The sequence below is a fragment of the Sphaerodactylus townsendi genome, linkage group LG11, assembly GCF_021028975.2.
Source record: "Sphaerodactylus townsendi isolate TG3544 linkage group LG11, MPM_Stown_v2.3, whole genome shotgun sequence".
Classification (NCBI taxonomy): Eukaryota; Metazoa; Chordata; class Lepidosauria; order Squamata; family Sphaerodactylidae; genus Sphaerodactylus; species Sphaerodactylus townsendi.
In genome coordinates, this window is record NC_059435.1 from 71,780,994 (window position 1) to 71,798,972 (window position 17,979).

At 47.4% G+C, this 17,979-nt stretch overlaps 1 protein-coding gene across 2 annotated transcripts in view; it reads left to right on the forward strand.

Moving 5' to 3' along the window:
- The window catches only part of WDR48 (WD repeat domain 48), a 30,055-nt gene extending 12,772 nt beyond the window's left edge, over window positions 1–17,283 (forward strand). For both annotated transcript variants that reach the window (XM_048511325.1, XM_048511326.1), the window contains exons 7-19: window positions 1,015–1,116; window positions 1,335–1,559; window positions 2,969–3,043; window positions 4,128–4,230; window positions 4,682–4,779; window positions 5,187–5,294; window positions 7,281–7,377; window positions 8,625–8,720; window positions 9,417–9,522; window positions 11,661–11,748; window positions 13,623–13,699; window positions 13,853–14,045; window positions 15,064–17,283. In XM_048511325.1, coding sequence (XP_048367282.1) covers window positions 1,015–1,116; window positions 1,335–1,559; window positions 2,969–3,043; window positions 4,128–4,230; window positions 4,682–4,779; window positions 5,187–5,294; window positions 7,281–7,377; window positions 8,625–8,720; window positions 9,417–9,522; window positions 11,661–11,748; window positions 13,623–13,699; window positions 13,853–14,045; window positions 15,064–15,159 — 1,464 coding nt within the window. In that variant the 3' untranslated portion in view covers window positions 15,160–17,283. The remainder of the gene's footprint in view (window positions 1–1,014; window positions 1,117–1,334; window positions 1,560–2,968; window positions 3,044–4,127; window positions 4,231–4,681; window positions 4,780–5,186; window positions 5,295–7,280; window positions 7,378–8,624; window positions 8,721–9,416; window positions 9,523–11,660; window positions 11,749–13,622; window positions 13,700–13,852; window positions 14,046–15,063) is intronic.
- The last annotated feature ends 696 nt before the right edge of the window (window positions 17,284–17,979 follow it).

Sequence of the window (17,979 nt, forward strand, 5' to 3'; positions counted from 1 at the left end):
AAACTCCAACATTTACAACATAGCAAAAACAAACAACTATCTTCCCACTAGTTCCCAACAACATTGCAGTTGCCTTAACAAGGTGTTAAGGGCTTGTACAAATCAAGGTCTGAGTCTGGTAGCCTTGTCTCCTCCAAACTACATGAGCTCTGCAGCTTTGAGTCTCCACCCCTTTCTGGGTCAACCCATTCTGAGCATGGGGGTCACACTAACAGTGGCAAAACATGCTTACCTTCCGAGCTGTGAGTTCATGCTAGTCTGGGCTAAGCATCCCTATAATTTGGAGAGGTTTCATTTGTTCTGATCCAAAAAAGTTCTCACTGGAACTGCACAGGCTTTGTGACGTAGTTATATCCTTCTTAGCTGCTGGAACCGGGTGTGCCATACATCAATTCTGTAGTATCTGCACTTGGTTTCTTTCTGCGGGGAAACCTACCACCAAGGTAGAAGGAGCCGAGGGACAGGAGTTTCACCACAGTAGACTCACTTTTGCTGTGCGTTTATTCTTGCCTCATGTTGGCACTCTCAATTTCCAACCCCAGAAGAGTTCCAATGGCGAGTTGGCGGGGGTGGGAAACTGCTTGTACATAATGTGGGATGGCATTGCTTGAAAACAATTCAGAGCTCAGCAGTCCATCTGCTGGTATCTTTGCTGCATCCAGAGCAGGTGCTCAGGTACTTCCTGAATTGTCTTCTCCTCAGGTAGGCATTCCTTAGTGCAGGGATGTCCAGCCTTGGCCCTCCAGATGTTCATGGACTACAAGTCCCATCAGCCCCTGCTAGCAGTGCAGGCAGGGGCTGATGGGACTTGTAGTCCATGGATATCTGGAAGGCCAAGGTTGGACACCCCTGCCTTTGTGTGTTTGGGAATGAGGAGAATATTTGTTCAAAGGTATATCTACTCTTAAATGAGAACGGCTGTGGCATGAAAGGCTTACAAATATGTTTCTTCAAGGAAATGATCTTGGTTTCAAAAGTGAGATTGATTTCAGGAGAATTTTTTCCCCTCTGCAGGTTTTAAGGGTTTGGGATCCCAGAACCTGTGCGAAGCTTATGAAACTTAAAGGGCACACAGACAACGTTAAAGCTTTGCTGTTGAATAGAGATGGCACGCAGGTATGCATTCGACACTTCCTTTAGACAAGGCCTAACTAGTTGTACATCCTCTCTTTCCTGGTGAAATATTATACTCTATGCTTCTGACTCCAAAACATTTCTTTCTTATATTGCGCTTATACAAATTGCTTATACAATAACTTTAGAGTTGTACATTCACTTAGTTCTGTTGTATATATTTATCGCGGTGTTAAACGGATCTATTGTTTCTGTCACAGTGTCTTTCTGGCAGTTCTGACGGGACCATTAGGCTCTGGTCTCTTGGTCAGCAGAGGTGCATAGCTACCTACAGAGTCCATGACGAAGGGGTTTGGGCCCTGCAGGTCAACGAAGCCTTCACTCATGTTTATTCGGGTGGAAGAGACCGAAAGATATATTGTACAGATTTACGGAATCCTGATAACCGGGTGTTGATCTGTGAAGAAAAGGCACCAGTTCTTAAGGTAACGTGCTAGCTTTTGCTATATATCTTGATCAAATTATCTTTTATTCTTCCTTGCTTCTATCAGCTGTTCTGCATGACCATTTTAGAAGTATCGTATAGAACTAGAGGTATTATGTTTGCAGAGCATGTGCAATAAAGCATCTACCTAACTATTTGTTGAATTCTTTCTATAAGAAAGTAAGTCTCTCGTAATTCAACAGTTGGAACTCTTCGTCAGTCCAATATTTTTGCTTGCTAATGGAGAAAGAAATGGTTGAAAAGTTGCTTTTTTGTTTGCCCAGTAACACATTACAGTTGTCGTCACTGGGATATTCTTTTTCTGACAGATAGTGTTTGTTTAATTTAATCTGTAATTTTTGATGTGTTGACTCCTGAGGTATTAATAACAAATTAATACTGGTTGTTGTGTGTTTTCCGAGCTGTGTGGCCGTGGTCTGGTAGATCTTGTTTCTAACGTTTCGCCTGCATCTGTGGCTGGCATCTTCAGAGGTGTATCTGAAGATCTACCAGACCACAGCCACACACCCCAGAAAACCCACAACAACCAGTTGAATCTGGCTGTGAAAGCCTTCGACAATACAATAAATTAATAAATAATGATAATTAGAATCAATAGGACAATCCTTGTATCTGTTCCACCAAACTTTATGTTTATTTTTTTACAATTAAAAGGGACCAAAGATGTGCATAAAAAGCAAAAATATTTAATGTAGAGTCAGTGAAATTCTAATTGAATCCTAAGTATCTTAGATAGTAATTAGAGATATTTTAAAAACATATAAGGAATTTGGTTGTGTGTAAGTGCCATCAAGTTGGGTGCTGTGTGGTTTCCGGGCTGTATGGCTGTGTTCTAGCAGCATTCTCTCCTGACGTTTTGCCTGCATCTGTGGCTGGCATCTTCAGAGGATCATCGGAGCGAAACGTCAGGAGAGAATGCTGCTAGAACACGGCCATACAGCCCGGAAACCACACAGCACCCAAGTGATTCCGGCCGTGAAAGCCTTCGACAATACATTGCCATCAAGTTGCTTCTGACTTATGGCGACTTATGGTGAATTATGGTGAATTATTAACCTCCAAACATATATCATTAAAAAGCCTTGCTCAGGTCACACACACTGAGGGCCACGGCTTCTGCTATTGAGTCAACCCATTTCATGTTAGGTCTTCTGTCTTCCTACTGCCTTCAGTTTTTCCTAAGTGTGAACGGAAAACTTTATAACAGTGCAGTGTGTTCTGATGATCCAGTGTACCAATCTAGTTCAAGCACTTGTAATATTTACGACTTGGTCCTTTTAGCGTGGGAAACAAACTTTACGGGAACGGTCATTTTGCTTTAACTGGTATTCCCCACTGCCTTATAACGGAGTTCTGTGCCAAGTAAACACGTTTCGATGTCTTAATCAGATGGAACTCGATCGATCAGCAGATCCTCCTCCAGCGCTTTGGGTTGCCACGACTAAATCGTCCGTGAACAAATGGGTAAGAATTGCTTTGCACTTGAATATCGCTTGACTGTTGTACTGGCGTGCCTTGGGAAGGGAGGAAGTGGCTTTTGTGCATCACTGCATTGTAGGGAGAGGGGTGTGATGGACAGCTAACTGAAGATGCCTTATACTGGTCTGAGAACTCTGATTGACAGGGTGTCTATTTAAAAAAAAAAGAATTCCACTGTTGGCATGGGAGAGGCGCAGTTGAGAGTGGCAGTTAGAGGCTGGTAGCCAGAGTGGAAGAAGGAGAGTCCTGAACAGTTGAAGGACACGAAGCCAGTAAACCTTCGCTGAGGGAAAGAACTCAAAGGAAAAGGGTGTGGCCCCATCAAGTGTTGTAAAAGGAAAAATGGAAACCTGTGTGTCATCAACCTGTGCCATCAAGTCCAACCAAAATGGTCAAAGGTCTGGAATCCATGCCCTACAAAGAGAGACTTAGGGAGCTGGGGATGTTTAGTCTGGAGAAGCGAAAGTTATGGGGGGACATGATAGCTATGTTTAAATATTTGAAGGGATATGCTATGTTGAAGAAGGAGCAAACTTGTTTTCTGCTGCCTCAGAGACTAGGATATAGAGCAGTGTTTACCAGCCTTTTCGATGTCACAGTACCCTTGACCTCACTCTTCATATCTCATGGTACCCCTGCCATCCCCCCCACCTTCCCCTCCCAATGCCCCTGCTTGCACCACCCCCCACCTTCCCCTCCCAGGGTGAAGGGAAGAACTGGGGGGGGGGGGCAGGAAGTGGCTGCTGACCTTGTGGCAGGCCCTGCCCTGAGCCAGCTCCATGTCCTTGCTGGCGCCGGCAGGAGACACCACAAAAGTGAGGGGGGGGGGGTTAGCATTGCCACGGTACCCCTGGGACATGCTCACGGTACCCCAGGGTATCACAGAACCCTGGTTGAAAATCACTGATATAGAGTAATGGATTCAGGGTTCAGGAAATAAGGGGTGGGGGAGAGAGGAAAACCAAGGAAGGCCAGCTCTGATGGCACACCAGTGTGGTATAGTGGTTAAAAGCAGGTGCACTCTAATCTGTAGAACTTCTAACCACGTTCATGTCACTTTTCTTCTCAGACTTTGAAGGGAATTCACAACTTCAGGGCTTCCGGGGACTATGACAACGACTGCACGAATCCAATTACACCCCTCTGCACACAGCCTGACCAAGTCATTAAAGGTAACCAGTAATATTGGGGCAAATTCCTTCAGTACTGGCAGAGAGGCAGCGATGGCCAGGGGCATACTGCCCATAGGAACATGGGGTAACCCATGTCTCCGAGCGCACACTTTTCGGTCACTTGGGGGGCACTGAGTGGGTCCCCACACCCGGCCTGTCCTGTTGCGTGGCAATCCAGCTGGCACCCAGCTGCTCCCCCTGTGCTGGGGCCTGAGGTGGGCCCAGCTATGTGGCAGGGAGGCAGCCACCAGCTAAGGTAACTGGGGCGGGGGAGAGACGCCCAGAGCAGGTGTTGCCCCCTGGTGCCATTTTCCCCGGTACAGCTCTGGCGACGACTGACAAATAATGCAAGAGCTCAGTTTAGTCTCTGTGTTATCGTTGATGGACGAGTGGTCTGCTAGCTAAATTAGAGTCTCTACCTCTTTCTTTTTTCTTCCCCCTCTCTTTCCAGGGGGGGCTAGCATTATTCAGTGCCACATTCTCAATGACAAGAGACACATATTAACCAAAGATACGAATAACAATGTGGCATACTGGGATGTGTTGAAGGTGAGTGGGGCGATTGATGCTCTTGTTGGGTTGCTTGTCCTCGGGTGGTTCCCCTTACACAGGAGCTGAATGTTGTAGTGGAAAGGGTCATCCGTTTGTAGCCAACTTACGGGGACCTCCTTGGGCAGAGGTGTTGGAGATAAAATTGCTCTATACTTGTTCATAATGCAGAGGCCACCTTTGGAAAAACCTCCCGCCTATCAAGTACCTAATCAATAGTACAAAGCGTATGGGACAGTTAAGGGTGCCAGTATGTGTTTTCAGCACCCTGTTTTACTTATCTCTTTTGAGCTGCCTCGAGGCATTTAGTTTGAGCAAGCACAAGAGCATCCAACAGTCAGCGTGGCCTCTGTTCACGGCATTTCTTTATGGAGTAACTGTTGTATATTTGTCGTTCACCAACACAGGCTTGTAAAGTAGAAGACCTTGGGAAAGTGGACTTTGAGGAAGAGATTAAAAAAAGGTTTAAAATGGTGTACGTGCCAAACTGGTTTTCCGTAGACCTGAAAACCGGGGTAAGTTGTTCCTTTTAATTGTTTTCCATAATGGACAGTTACGATAGCTGACTCTCTTGCAACTGGGGAAAAGCATTTTATTAGTTTGATACCAGGAATCACACCCCTAGTTAAAATACAGCTGCCAACAAAATCCAGTTCCTTTGGCAGTAGTTCCATTGCCATTTTTGCAGGATTGAAAAAGGTTTTAGGAATGATCTATAGCAGGGGTAGGGAACCTGCGGCTCTCCAGATGTTCAGGAACTACAATTCCCATCAGCCTCTGTCAGCCTGGCCACTTGGCCATGCTGGTAGGGGCTGCTGGGAATTGTAGTTCCTGAACATCTGGAGAGCCGCAGGTTCCCTACCCCTGATCTATAGTGAAGAGGAAAGAATGTTCAGTGTGTTTTCATCTGTTCCAGTGTACACATGGCTCCTCCCTTCTCTGTTTTCCTTCCCACAGTCCTGTGAATAGAGTGGGTTAGACAGAGAAAGGGACTGGCTCAGGATCATCTGTTAAGTGAGGATTTGCAAGCAAGGTTTCTTCAGTCCTAGGCCCTTTCTGCACGGGCCAATAACAGCGCCCTAGGGATGGCAAAAATGCTGTCCCCAGGGAGCTGTTCGCATGGGGGGGGGGCGCAGCTGCATCGCAGCCGCACCGCCCTCGCTCCCCCCCAGCAGTGCGAAGCCGCTGTTTCCCAACCTCGCTCCCCGAGCGAGGTTTTTGGGAAACAGCGGCTTCCAACCGCTGCCATGCGAACGGCAGCGGCTGGAAGGCGCCATTCCCCTCCCCCTTTCCCAAACACCTTACTGTGTCCTCCGGCCTCCGGCGCATCGCACAGGCCAGGGGACACCCCCCCCCCCTGCCCTGCGACTTCCGAGCTGTCATGCAGGGCAGGAGGGGCATGTCCCCTGGCCTGTGCGACGCGCCGGAGACCAGAGGACACAGTAAGGCGTTTGGGGGACGGCGCAGCCTGCTCGGAGGCTGCGCCGTCTTCCCCACTGCAACCGGGACCGTTTGTGCGAACGTTCCTGGGGGGGTTGGGTCAGCGTCATGTACGCCAACCCAACCCCCGGCATGGCGGTGCAGAAACGGCCCTAGTTTCAGAGGGTAGCCGTGTTGACCTGCACAGAACAGCTAGATTCGAGTCCAGTAGTACCTTGGAGACCAACGGGAGTTTCTGGGGCATACACACTGATATTGATTGTATTTTAAATGATGTAAGTTACCCATAGCCCATAAGGGGAAGGGTGGCCTATAAATTAAATACATAAAGGTGCAGTTGGGCTGGAATGTAGCAGATCCCAAGCACTAATCAGCAGGGATAATCTCTGGGATCTATAATGACCCCCTTTTAACTCCCATGAGGTCTCTCAGCCTCTCGATATACATTTTTGTCAGCTGAAAACCTCTTAAGGATTATTGATTGATTGATCATTTAATTTACCTTCTCCGGACAGCCTGTTCAAATACAGTTCAAACGCAAAAAAAAACACACTTCCCAACACAGTATCCCCATGGCATCTTAGCCAATTCTAAATAAGGGATGGGGGAGAGGGGGAAACCAAGGAAGGCCAGCTCCGATGGCATGCCAGTGTGGTGTAGTGGAGGCAGGTGCACTCTAATCTGGAGAACAGGGTTTGTTTCCCCACTCTGCCACTTGATCTGTGGGCGCTTATCTGGTGAACCAGATTAGCTTGTGCACTCCAGCACACGTCAGCTGGGTGACCTTGGGCTAGCCACAGTTCTTCGGAGCTCTCTCAGCCCCATCCTCCTCACAGAGTGTTTGTTGGGGGGGGGAAGGGAAAGGAGTTTGTAAGCCCCTTTGAGTCTCCTTACAGGAGAGAAAGGGGGGATATAAATCCAAACTCCTCTTCTTCTTCTACATCTGTGAAAGCAAATGCACAGATACTAAATGCAGTGTCAAGATGTCCGGTGGTCTTCTGTGCCTCGTGTAATCATGTGCTTTGTGCTGCCTTCCTCCGGATGGTCTTTTCTTTTCACAGATGTTGACGATTACTTTAGACGAGAGCGACTGCTTTGCAGCTTGGGTCTCAGCAAAGGATGCTGGGTTCAGCTGTCCGGATGGATCTGATCCTAAATGTGAGTATGAATCTAAATGGGATCCTAAATGTGAGTACTTTACCAAGCAGCAGAAATCCTCTTGCTTACATTCATAAACTTCTGGAAGGTGGAGATGTTACGTGCTGCTCCTTTACCAATTCTTTCGTGTGCTTGAGGTGACAATTCTCAGTTGAAGTTCATCTCCCACTGCAATCTGCCTTGATTGAGCCCCAGTGAAAAAGGAAGACTACCAATGAAACTTAACTATCATCTGGTGCCGGCTTTCTTTTTCCTTTGGGCGATGCACCTCCCTCCCTCCAATATCATATCACAAATCTGCTTTTGAAAGACTTGCCAGTTTCAAAAGATGTTTGCTATTACAAGAGAAGGAGGTTAACTGTTAGCAGCAGTGGCGTAGGAGGTTAAGAGCTTGTGTATCTAATCTGGAGGAACTGGGTTTGATTCCCAGCTCTGCCACCTGAGCTGTGGAGGCTTATCTGGGGAATTCAGATTAGCCTGTACACTCCCACACACGCCAGCTGGGTGACCTTGGGCTAGTCACAGCTTCTCGGAGCTCTCTCAGCCCCACCTACCTCACAGGGTGTTTGTTGTGAGGGGGGATGGGCAAGGAGATTGTAAGCCCCTTTGAGTCTCCTGCAGGAGAGAATGGGGGAATATAAATCCAAACTTTTCTTCTTCTTTCCTTGGATCCACATCTCTGACTGACGTTAGTGGCGTCCTGAATAAAATAAAATAATTTCAACGTGCCAACATGTCAGGTCTTGGACCCGTAGTCAATAAACGGACTCTGGATCCAGGATCAGTAGTGTTTATTGAGTTGGCATCAAGTACCCAGCTTTAGGAAACCAGTTCTATTGAACCCTGGCTTCCACAGTTACATCTATCCCCCTTTGCGTTCCCCTGATTTCCTCCCCCCTCCCATTTTCCCAAAGGGGTGAAAGAATTTGTTTTGAATCTAAGCGGCCCAAGGCCGGGTCAGAGATAGCCTCCTGCTAGACTGCCCCAGAGGGCTCCAGTGCTTCCTTCTCCCCCGGGGTGCCAAGCAGGGTTGCCCTAGTTATCTACACATGTAAACGTATAGAAACAGATCAAACATATCACAGGTTCTGTTACATTGAAGGACACAGCACTGCCCCGCCAGGTGTCATTCCTAGCACCTTGTTCCCTGCCTTTGTCTGACGCTAGGAAAGAGCAGGCGCCATCCCTGACAAAACGTAAGCATCCTTTTTCCCGCTCTTCTCTTCTCTCTGTGTTATAAAATGCAGTGAACCTGGGAGGGCTTTTGCTGCAGGCGCTCTTGGAATATTGGCCCAGAACACACATCAATCCGATGGATGAAGAAGAAAACGAAATGAACCACGGTGAGCTCTATTCAGTACACTGTGGGAACATCAGCAACGTTGGCCAATCCTTTCCACTTGTGCATTAAGCTTTGGTATTTGTAATCCCCTTTGATCAATTCCTGGTCCTCCAAAGCTTCAATGGCTAGGTCAGTGGTGGGATCCAAAAATTTTAGTAACAGGTTCCCGTGGTGGTGGGATTCAAACTGTGGCATAGCGCCAGTGGGGCTGGGCGGGGCACGACGGGGGTGTGGCTGGGCATTCCAGGGGCAGGGCATTCCTAGGCGGGGCTGTGGCAAGGACGCAGCCGCTGCGCCAGTCCTTGGGCAGGAAACGAATGCACGCAGGCGCAGGCTGCCACGCACGCCGGTGCACCTCCTGCTAGACTGCTTCAAGTTCTGCGCGCTACTGCTGAGAAAAGGGGGGAAACTAAGGCAAAAATCACGTAGCAAAATCACCAATTAGTAACCCCCTCTCGGCACACACAAATAATTAGTAACCTACTCTCGGGAACCTGTGAGAACCTGCTGGATCCCACCTCTGGGCTAGGTGCATGACAGAGGGATAAAACGATTTGATATTATCCACGTAAACGGAATTAAAGCCACTCGCTTTGCTGAAAACAGAACGGATGTGTTTGAATTAGACCACTGGATGCCCATAATGTAAGGTCTTAATGCGGTGTTTTATTTTCCTCTTTTCAAAAAATCCAACCAGTGAACGGCGAGCAGGAGAACAGAGTGCAGAAAGGGAATGGATACTTCCAAGTGCCACCCCACACCCCTGTTATCTTTGGTGAAGCTGGAGGGCGCACTTTGTTCAGGTACGGCAGTCCCCGGAAAGGAATGCCAGAGGGAACCTAGGGTTCGGTTGAGACCTTGTTAAGCAAGGCAGTGGCCTTTATAGATATTAAGCATCAAGGCATTTGTGTCTTTTGTAACTGCTGCAAGTCTGAACTGTGAATGCGGGAGATTCTTGGTGTCAGTGTTGGTTCTGTGAAGAACTCCACTGAGGGCCTTAGTCTCCTAGCTTTACCTCCCTAATCTGCAGTGAAGGAATATAACAGGGCTCATTCAGCGATTACTGATGGAATGTACACAGAAGACGTAGCACACTCAAAGGCAGTTTCACGATAGCCTTTAAACACGCAAGTCAAATGGTGCACTCCAGTCGCTGGTATAGCCTGTGAAGGGGCCGAGCGGAATGCTTTCTTGAACTGCACAGCCGCTCCTTTAAGAGACTTCTTGAAGACTGTGGCTGGCATCTCAAAGTCACTCTTCTCATCCGCCAAAGAAAGGCAGCTAAGAGCATAGCAGCTCCTGGGTCTCTACCAGGAGATGAGGAATGATTCCACTGCCGCACAGATTAACCCTTCCTGGTAGGAAAGTGGGCCTTTTACAGCTTTTGGGGTAAAGTGTTTTCTGCTTTATCTTTTGCTACAAACCGCACTAAATGCTTTTAGGTCTTTGTACGTCAGAAAGGCCCTGCAGCTTCCCCTCTCTGACTATGTAGTGGGAGGGGCCAGAAGGATGCTCACCTCCCCTTAATACTAGTAATAAGCTCACTGATGGAGCGGTGAAATACATGCTGATGTCTGCAGTCCCCTGAACTGTTCCTTTGCCCTGTGAGGATGTGTGCCCCCAACCCATGTTTTAACTTCAAATAGTATCCTTATGGGCATGTTAACAGTGTCAAGTTTCATAAACACTAGGAAGCTGGAGTCAATGGGGGGGGGGTCCTCCTGATTCTAAACCCATTTCACCCGTTCTTGCTTAAACTTCTACCCATGAGAAATAAGGGAAGTCCACGGCAAAGACTCATTTTGTGTTCATTCTTTAACTTGGTATCCACTCCATGTTGCTGCTAAGATGGTCAGTCGCCTTGGGCTAGCTTTTGGACTACGGGTGATTCCACACATGAGTAAAATAGGTTCGACCCAGTTCCCTGAGAAGGGTACTAACCTAGGTCGAAGCCATTGTTGTTCCCCACTGCAACCAGCTTGATCCCAGCTCGGAGGGTGGAATCATCCTGTGCCTCTTCGCCGCTCCATTCTGATTGGCTACTGTTCTACGGCCATGTTCCGTCTATCCCCACACACGTTATAAAAAAAACTGCCACAGGAATGGAGGGACGAAGGTGGTGTTTTTTGATTGGCCAGCTGTACGCATGCCCGAAACACTCAGCTGTGATTGGCGGAATGGGGGACTCCTGGCACCAGAGATTCCACACTTTACTGGAATCGAGCTGAGTTCGAGCGTGGTTCCCTGAAAAAGTAGTTGTTCCCAACTGGAGTCGGAAATTTGACCGTTACACAGGGCGAAGCTGGTACAAAACCACGTTGATCCCAGTGGTTGTGCGGAGCACTTAGGTCGAACGCAGCTCGAACTTAGGTCGATAACGCAAGTGTGGAATCGACCCACATGTATTTTAAGAGTGTGGACGTGTCACTTAATGGAGGGCAGCAGAAGATTGGATGCAATAGTGGGTTTAAATTATGGGTGAAAGGTACTGGCTGGGTATTGGGAAGAGAATGTATAGTAAAGGTCGCTCAGCAGTGGAATCGGCTGCCTGGTGAGGTGGTGAACTCCGCCTCTCTGGCATTCTTCAAGCAGCAGCTGTACACTTGTCAGGAATGCTTTAGGCTGATCCGTCATTGAGAAGGGGGTTGGACTAGATGGCCTCTCTTGGACCCTTCCAACTCTTTGATTTATGTCTTTGTTTCAGCTGTTTCTGAGAGTACTGCCAGAACCACAGTGCTGGATGGAAATACAAAATACATTCTAAGATGTCTTAAATGCATTAGCCTCTAAGGCTGGCAGAATGTGATGCCTCACTGTTTCTTATCTCATTTTTCTTGTTTGCATATTTTAATTCCACGTTTTTGTGAGTGCAGTAATGAACAGAGACTTTTCCTTCAGTCTTTGGCTGGACCACTCACAGAAACAATTCCTTTCCACTCAGGTTATTATGTCGGGACTCCGGAGGTGAAACAGAATCCATGCTCCTTAATGAAACCGTGCCACAATGGGTAATTGACATCACTGTGGATGTAAGTGTCCCACTGTACTTGGAAAAACAAGAAAGTCTAAAGATCTTTTCTGGGGGGTTTTGTGTGTGGATTGGAGACCTTTAATGCTAAAGGGTATTTGAAATATGTATTGTCGAAGGCTTTCACGGCCAGAATCACTTGGGTGCTGTGTGGTTTCACTGTATGGGAGAAGCTAGTAGTGCATTTTCCTCCTGATTTTTTGCATGTTTCAGAGCCTGTATTGCATCTTCAGAGGATCCTCTGAAGATGCCAGCCACAGATGCAGGCGAAACGTCAGGAGAGAATGCTGCTAGAACACGGCCATACAGCCCGGAAACCACACAGCACCCAAGGTATTTGAAATACTTTATTCAAGGCAGCTGCTAACAATTCAAATCCCATTTCACAATAAATTAGAGGAACAACTTTCCCAATAAAGAACAATAATAATTCAGCTTTCCAGTAGAATTCAGATTGTGTTATGCAGCCAATTGCTAAGGGGTAAGAGGGTGGACCAGACAGTGAATGGAATGATGGGTGAAGCCAGAATGGTAAACTGTAGCTGCATCCACCATATTCCTGGTGGAACTGCTCTGTCTTTCAGGCCCTGAAGAACTCTGTAAGATCCTACAACAGTGATGGCGAACCTATGGCACGGGTGCCAGAGGTGGCACTCAGAGTCCTCTCTGTGGGCACGCGCAAACAGAGTTTGTTGTGGGGGGGGGATTGCCCCCCCCCCCCACACACACATCTAGGCTGGCCTGGGCTGCTGGGCTCGATTATTAGCATTAAACCTAATTTTAGGGAAGCAGTATAGGTAACCCTGTTAAGCACTGTTAAACCCCACTGATTTTCATGCAAAGAAATAAAGTGCGATCCTTTACCTGGGAGTAAGCTCAGTTGCTGGCAATGGGGCTTGCTTCTGAGTAAACCCTCCTAGGGTCGTGATTCACCCATTCGAAGAGTTGCATGGTTGCTTCAAAGCCAAGCCAACGACTACCACCAAGCTTACTCCTGAGTAACACATGCCTCAGAGCCAACCATTTTTCTAAACTAAAACCTCAGTATTCAGGTTAAATTGCCATGTTGGCACTTGGCGATAAATAAGTGGGTTTTGGGTTACAGTTTGGGCACTCGGTCTCAAAAAGGTTCGCCATCACTGTCCTACAAGGACCTGGCCTCACTAGATAGAGCGTTCCACCAGGTTAGAGCCAGGGCTGAGAAAACCCTGATCCTGGTCAAGGCTAGTTGGACATTTCTTGGGCCAGGGATCACCAGAAGATTTTCACTCACTGAACGGATAACTCAAAGCACTGTTCTTCGTTGGCCATGCCTGCTTGTTGAAATAGTATTTCCTCTTACAAACTACTAGTGGCAAAGCCAATTGCGGGAGGGATGCAATGAGTCCTAGCAAAGGGTGGAAGAGGAAGCATCTCCCCTTCCGGTGGGCTTTACTGGGGCTGTAGCAGGGCCACCCCCAGCTCCTGACACGACGCTTGCCCCCTACCTGGTTCTGAGTCTGTGGCTTAGGGGTGGGAGACGTTGGACAGGTGTGGGTTGGGGTAGTTGGAGGGTGGAGAGGAAAGAGTTGCTTGGCATGGGGAAGGGCAACAAGGTGAGGCTCGGGGTGGGGGAGGATGGAACTTAGTGGCTTGGGGTAGCAAGAGGGTTGAGGGGTGAGGCTTGGGATGGTGGGAGTGTCGGAAGGTGAGATTTGGCGTGTGGAAGGGTGGAATGGGAAGACTTGGGGTGGGAGGGAGGGTTTGAAGGGAAGGAGTTTGTAAGCTGCTTTGAGACTCCATACAGTTGAGGAAAGTGAGGTATACATTCAAACTCCTCCTCTTCAAGTTTTGACTATCTCTTTGGCTTTGTTTTTATTTTTACTTTCCTTGTAGAAAAATATGCCAAAATTCAATAAGATTCCCTTCTACCTCCAACCTCACTCATCCTCCGGGGCAAAAACTTTAAAGAAGTAAGTGTACACCTATTTTTTTAACTCTGCCCACACACCTCCTTTAAAAACAACAACACAACAACTCCTCTTGGCTTCAAGGCTCATGAACAGATGAGGCAAGACTGTCCAAGTCCCTCAGCGTCTCAACTTCCCGTTGCTTCCTTTCCGCAGGGATCGACTGTCGGCCAGTGACATGTTGCAAGTCAGGAAGGTGATGGAGCACGTCTACGAAAAAATAATCAACCTGGACAATGAATCGCAGACCACCAGTTCTTCCAACAACGAAAAAGCCGGGGAACAAGAGAAAGAAGAGGACATTGCGGTTTTAGCCGAAGAGAAGATTGAACTCTTGTGTCAGGACCAGGTACGCTCCACACCCCGTCACGCTTTTTCTGGAGAACTCGGGTTGATTCCTTGCCCCTCCATATGAGTGCTAGACTCTAATCTGGCGAACTGGGTTTGATTCCTCCTCCATATGCGTGCTAGAGTGCAACCTGGAGAACTGGGTTTGATTCCCCACTCCACAAGTTTTGCCAGGTAACCTTAGGCCAGTCACAGTGCTCTCCGAAGTGTGGGCCATAAAACGCCACTCTTCTTTATTCACCAGGCTTAGAAGCCAGCGATAGACCTAGCCTTCATGAATTGGTCTAGTCCCTTTTAAATCTGTCCATGCCTGCAGCCAACACCACATCCTCTGGCAGTGAATTCCGCATTTTAATCAGTCTCTGTAAAGAACTAGTTCCTTTTGACCTTCCCTTGTTCATTGGATAGACACACATAAAATACACACATTGGATAGACACACATAAAAGAGGACACACAACCTTTGTCAGCTGTTGGAAAATCGATGCTAAAGTTCTGCAGGGCCTGCAAGACGGAGCTATTCTACCAGGCCTTTGAAGGGGCCGGCTGCGGTCCTATCGCCCCCCATTGACATTGAGGCTGCCATTTTCCATCTTGGCTGGACCCTGACTCCATCCTGGGCCCTGCCCACTCCCTCCCCTTTTTTTGGCCTTTAGATTGGGCACCTGTTTTTAAACAACTTTTGTTGTTTTAACTTATTTAATGTTAATAATTGCTGCTTAAGTTTTAATGGATCTAAGTTTTATGTTGTGTTGGTTTGCTGTCTTGGAGAACAGCCATGTTGTGAGCCGCCTCGATCCCTTTGGGGGTGAGGCGGTCTATAAATTTGATTGATAAATAAATAAATAAATAAAAATAAAGGGCAGGGGGGAACATGTGGATGTTTGTGGGAAGCGCACACAGATGAACATCAAGTTTGGAACCCCTTCTTAGATAGGGTGTCTTAAATTGTGGGGGAATTACAACTTGCTCGTGTGCCTCCTCCTGTTATAAGCCTACTTTTTAACGTTCTGCCGCAGGTTTTGGATCCAAACATGGACCTTCGAACCGTCAAGCACTTCATATGGAAGAGCGGCGGCGACTTGACCCTTCACTACCGCCAGAAGTCAACGTGAGGGCCGAGCAGCAGGCCCAGCTGGCGGTCAGCCTCCCAGACCTTCCCGTTCCAGTTGCAGCTGTAGTGCTCTAAGCAGCCCACTGAAACCCCTAAGGTAGATCTGACACTTCTAATTGCCTCAGTGCGGACAGAGTCTACGTTGAACTGAAGTGACTAATAAATCTGTAATATAGACGAATCTCTGTGACCTAAACTAAAATTCTGTCCCGATCAAGGTGCAAGTGAGAGTGTCTGGCGAAAGCCCGTAAGTGGTTCGTGTTATGAGGTGTACAGAGACCAGGCGATCCAGTGCAGACGTTTGCTTCCATCTTCTGTGGGGCTTTTGACTTCTCTTTTTTATTTCCAAGCTCCACCCCTTCGTCCGCTCCAGCTTGATATGAGAAAAACGCTGTCCTGCCCCTGCTCGTCATCTGTTCCCAATATAAACCCCTGCATGTGCTGGACCTCATCCATACATTCCATGTACACTGAATATCCTCCTCCTCGAAGCAATCCGGGCCCTTTTCTCTAGGCGAAAGATCCGTTGTCCAGGGGAGCACAACCGCCTTCGCCCGGCAAGCTAAAGGCTACTTACAGAGGCCCTTTAGCCTTGTCGATACTGTGAGCTTGTAAGAAACTCGTCTGCTGTTCAAAGTTGATCAAAGTAGTTGGTGTGATGACAGGGTCCGTGCAATGGTGCGGCGCATCATGGTGGAAGATTTCGACACCTTTAATCAGATTTTTTTAAAAGCAAGCGTGGCTTCAGTAACTGTCCATTTTCCCCCCCTTCAAGGTGTCTTTGCTAGTCACAATTCTAAGTAATTGGGCTCTGTTTTTTATATTTTTTTCTGGATTTTTTTTTTTGTAGGCTGTATACGACTTAGCTTTTTTTTTCCCACTGCTTCTAAGGCATTTTACAGCTTTTTCCCCCCACACTCTCAGGATAGATAATTTAACTTATTTGGAGGCCGGGGAGGGGCTAGTTCCTTGTTTGGGCAAGAAACCATAAATTGCAGTAGGAAAAAAAGGTTTGACTGGAACACAGATATCCCGATGACAAAATTTTAAGGAATTGGTCCGTGTTGGATACAGAAGCACAAGTGCCTTTCAGGGGCAAGAAAGGGAGGCAGCCTAAGATGAGTATTCTTCCCTTTCTTGTATTGGGGCACCCAGGATGTAAGCAGTGGCCCCAGGTACATCTTAATTCCTGTAGGAATGAAGTGAGTGTTTGGAGGGTAGCAAGGGTCCAGACAAAAATGTTAGCTTTGTGGAACGGGAGCAACCTGGCACTGGGTTGATGGAAGGGCGTGGTCATTTGCACGGGCCTTTGCCCTGCCCTACAAGCTGGCAGTGCCAGTGTGTGTGTCCAGAAATGGGAGCCACTCCAAATCATGAGAAAAGGACGCATCCCGAAGTTCGTAGGAGGCTAGAGATCGTTCCAAAAACAACAGAGGCCTTTGCATCTTTCTGCTTTTATCATTCAAATATGTTTTTCTCTTTTGTGGGGGAAAGAGTTGGTTCTCTCCCCATTCTGAATAAACTACAGGCCCCCTGCCCTGGCCCGGAGAGCAACCATATCGCCGCCTACCCTCCTCATGCTTACTTGCGTTTCCAGAGGATATCAAAGCGGCGGCTGTGCTGTTGAAGACACAGCACGGATTTGCCCTCCCTCATTAACAAGTTTTCAAAATCTGGGGATTGGAAGGAGGCTAGAATGCATCTTTTCCATCTTGTACCTAATTCCACTAGTAAATCCTATTTGTGTATAGAAGAACCTCAGTCACACTTAAACCAAGTGTGTGATTTCATTGGCTTAACCCACCTGTACATCTTTCTCGGTTGTCTTTATCAATGGAGGGGAAGGGACATTTGTGCTTTGTTCTTATAGATACCAGATCAGGATTTCTTGCTGTCCTTACATATTCATTGAAAGTAACTCTCCTGCTTTTCCTCTTACCCCCCCCCCCCCCCCCCCCCCGCCCCATCTCCTCCCGTTTTGGTTTTAAAAATCAGCCAAGGTTCTGAACTTGTTTCTACAATCCCAGCTGTGTAGTTTCTGGAAAGATTGACAGAGGATCTGTAATGCCAAAAGGATGAATATGTATTTCACAATTGTATAGAATAAAAAAAAATCTTTAGCTAACATTTCTAACCGGCTTCAGTCATTTCTCAGGTCTTGAGCGTCGCTCCACCAGCAAGTGTGTTTCTCAGACCGCATGTGCACAGCTACGCTGGCATCTCTCTGTTGCACAGTACAAACGTGGTTTCGATCAAAGCAGATCTTTCTTTGTTGTCATTCAGAATGCAAAGTGTTCCAGTCCTGGGACTGGTATGTGGAGCTGAAAACCTGAAGGAGGGGTTTGTAGTAGTAATTTCCTGCCACTTGGTGCAGTGGTGCCAACCTCATGCCTTGGCAGTGATCAAAGGTCAACTGTACTATCTTGACATAACTCATTCCTATTATTCCCAAGAACTAGTAGGCCTTGTTTCGTTATTTCATTGATAGGGCTCCCTTTCCCCTTGTGGGCTAAGGGTAGCTTCCAACACACAAAAATACATGAAGGTAGGTCAATATAGGAACTGCTGGCAATAGTGTTGCGTTACAGAACACAGTCCTTTTAGAACACGTGGTCTTTTTAGTGTTGCCCCCTTTGATCAGAATTGGCATTGAGGCTAAAGCCCTCCCTGAATGTTACCTCCTAGCACTAGGATTTCAAAGTTTCCGTAGCTACTAATTGACCTGTTCTCCATTAATTTAAATTAGCAGCCATAACTATATTCAGCAGCAGCAGCAGCATCTGGAACTTAACTACTTGTATAGATTCCTTTTGCTTGTCTT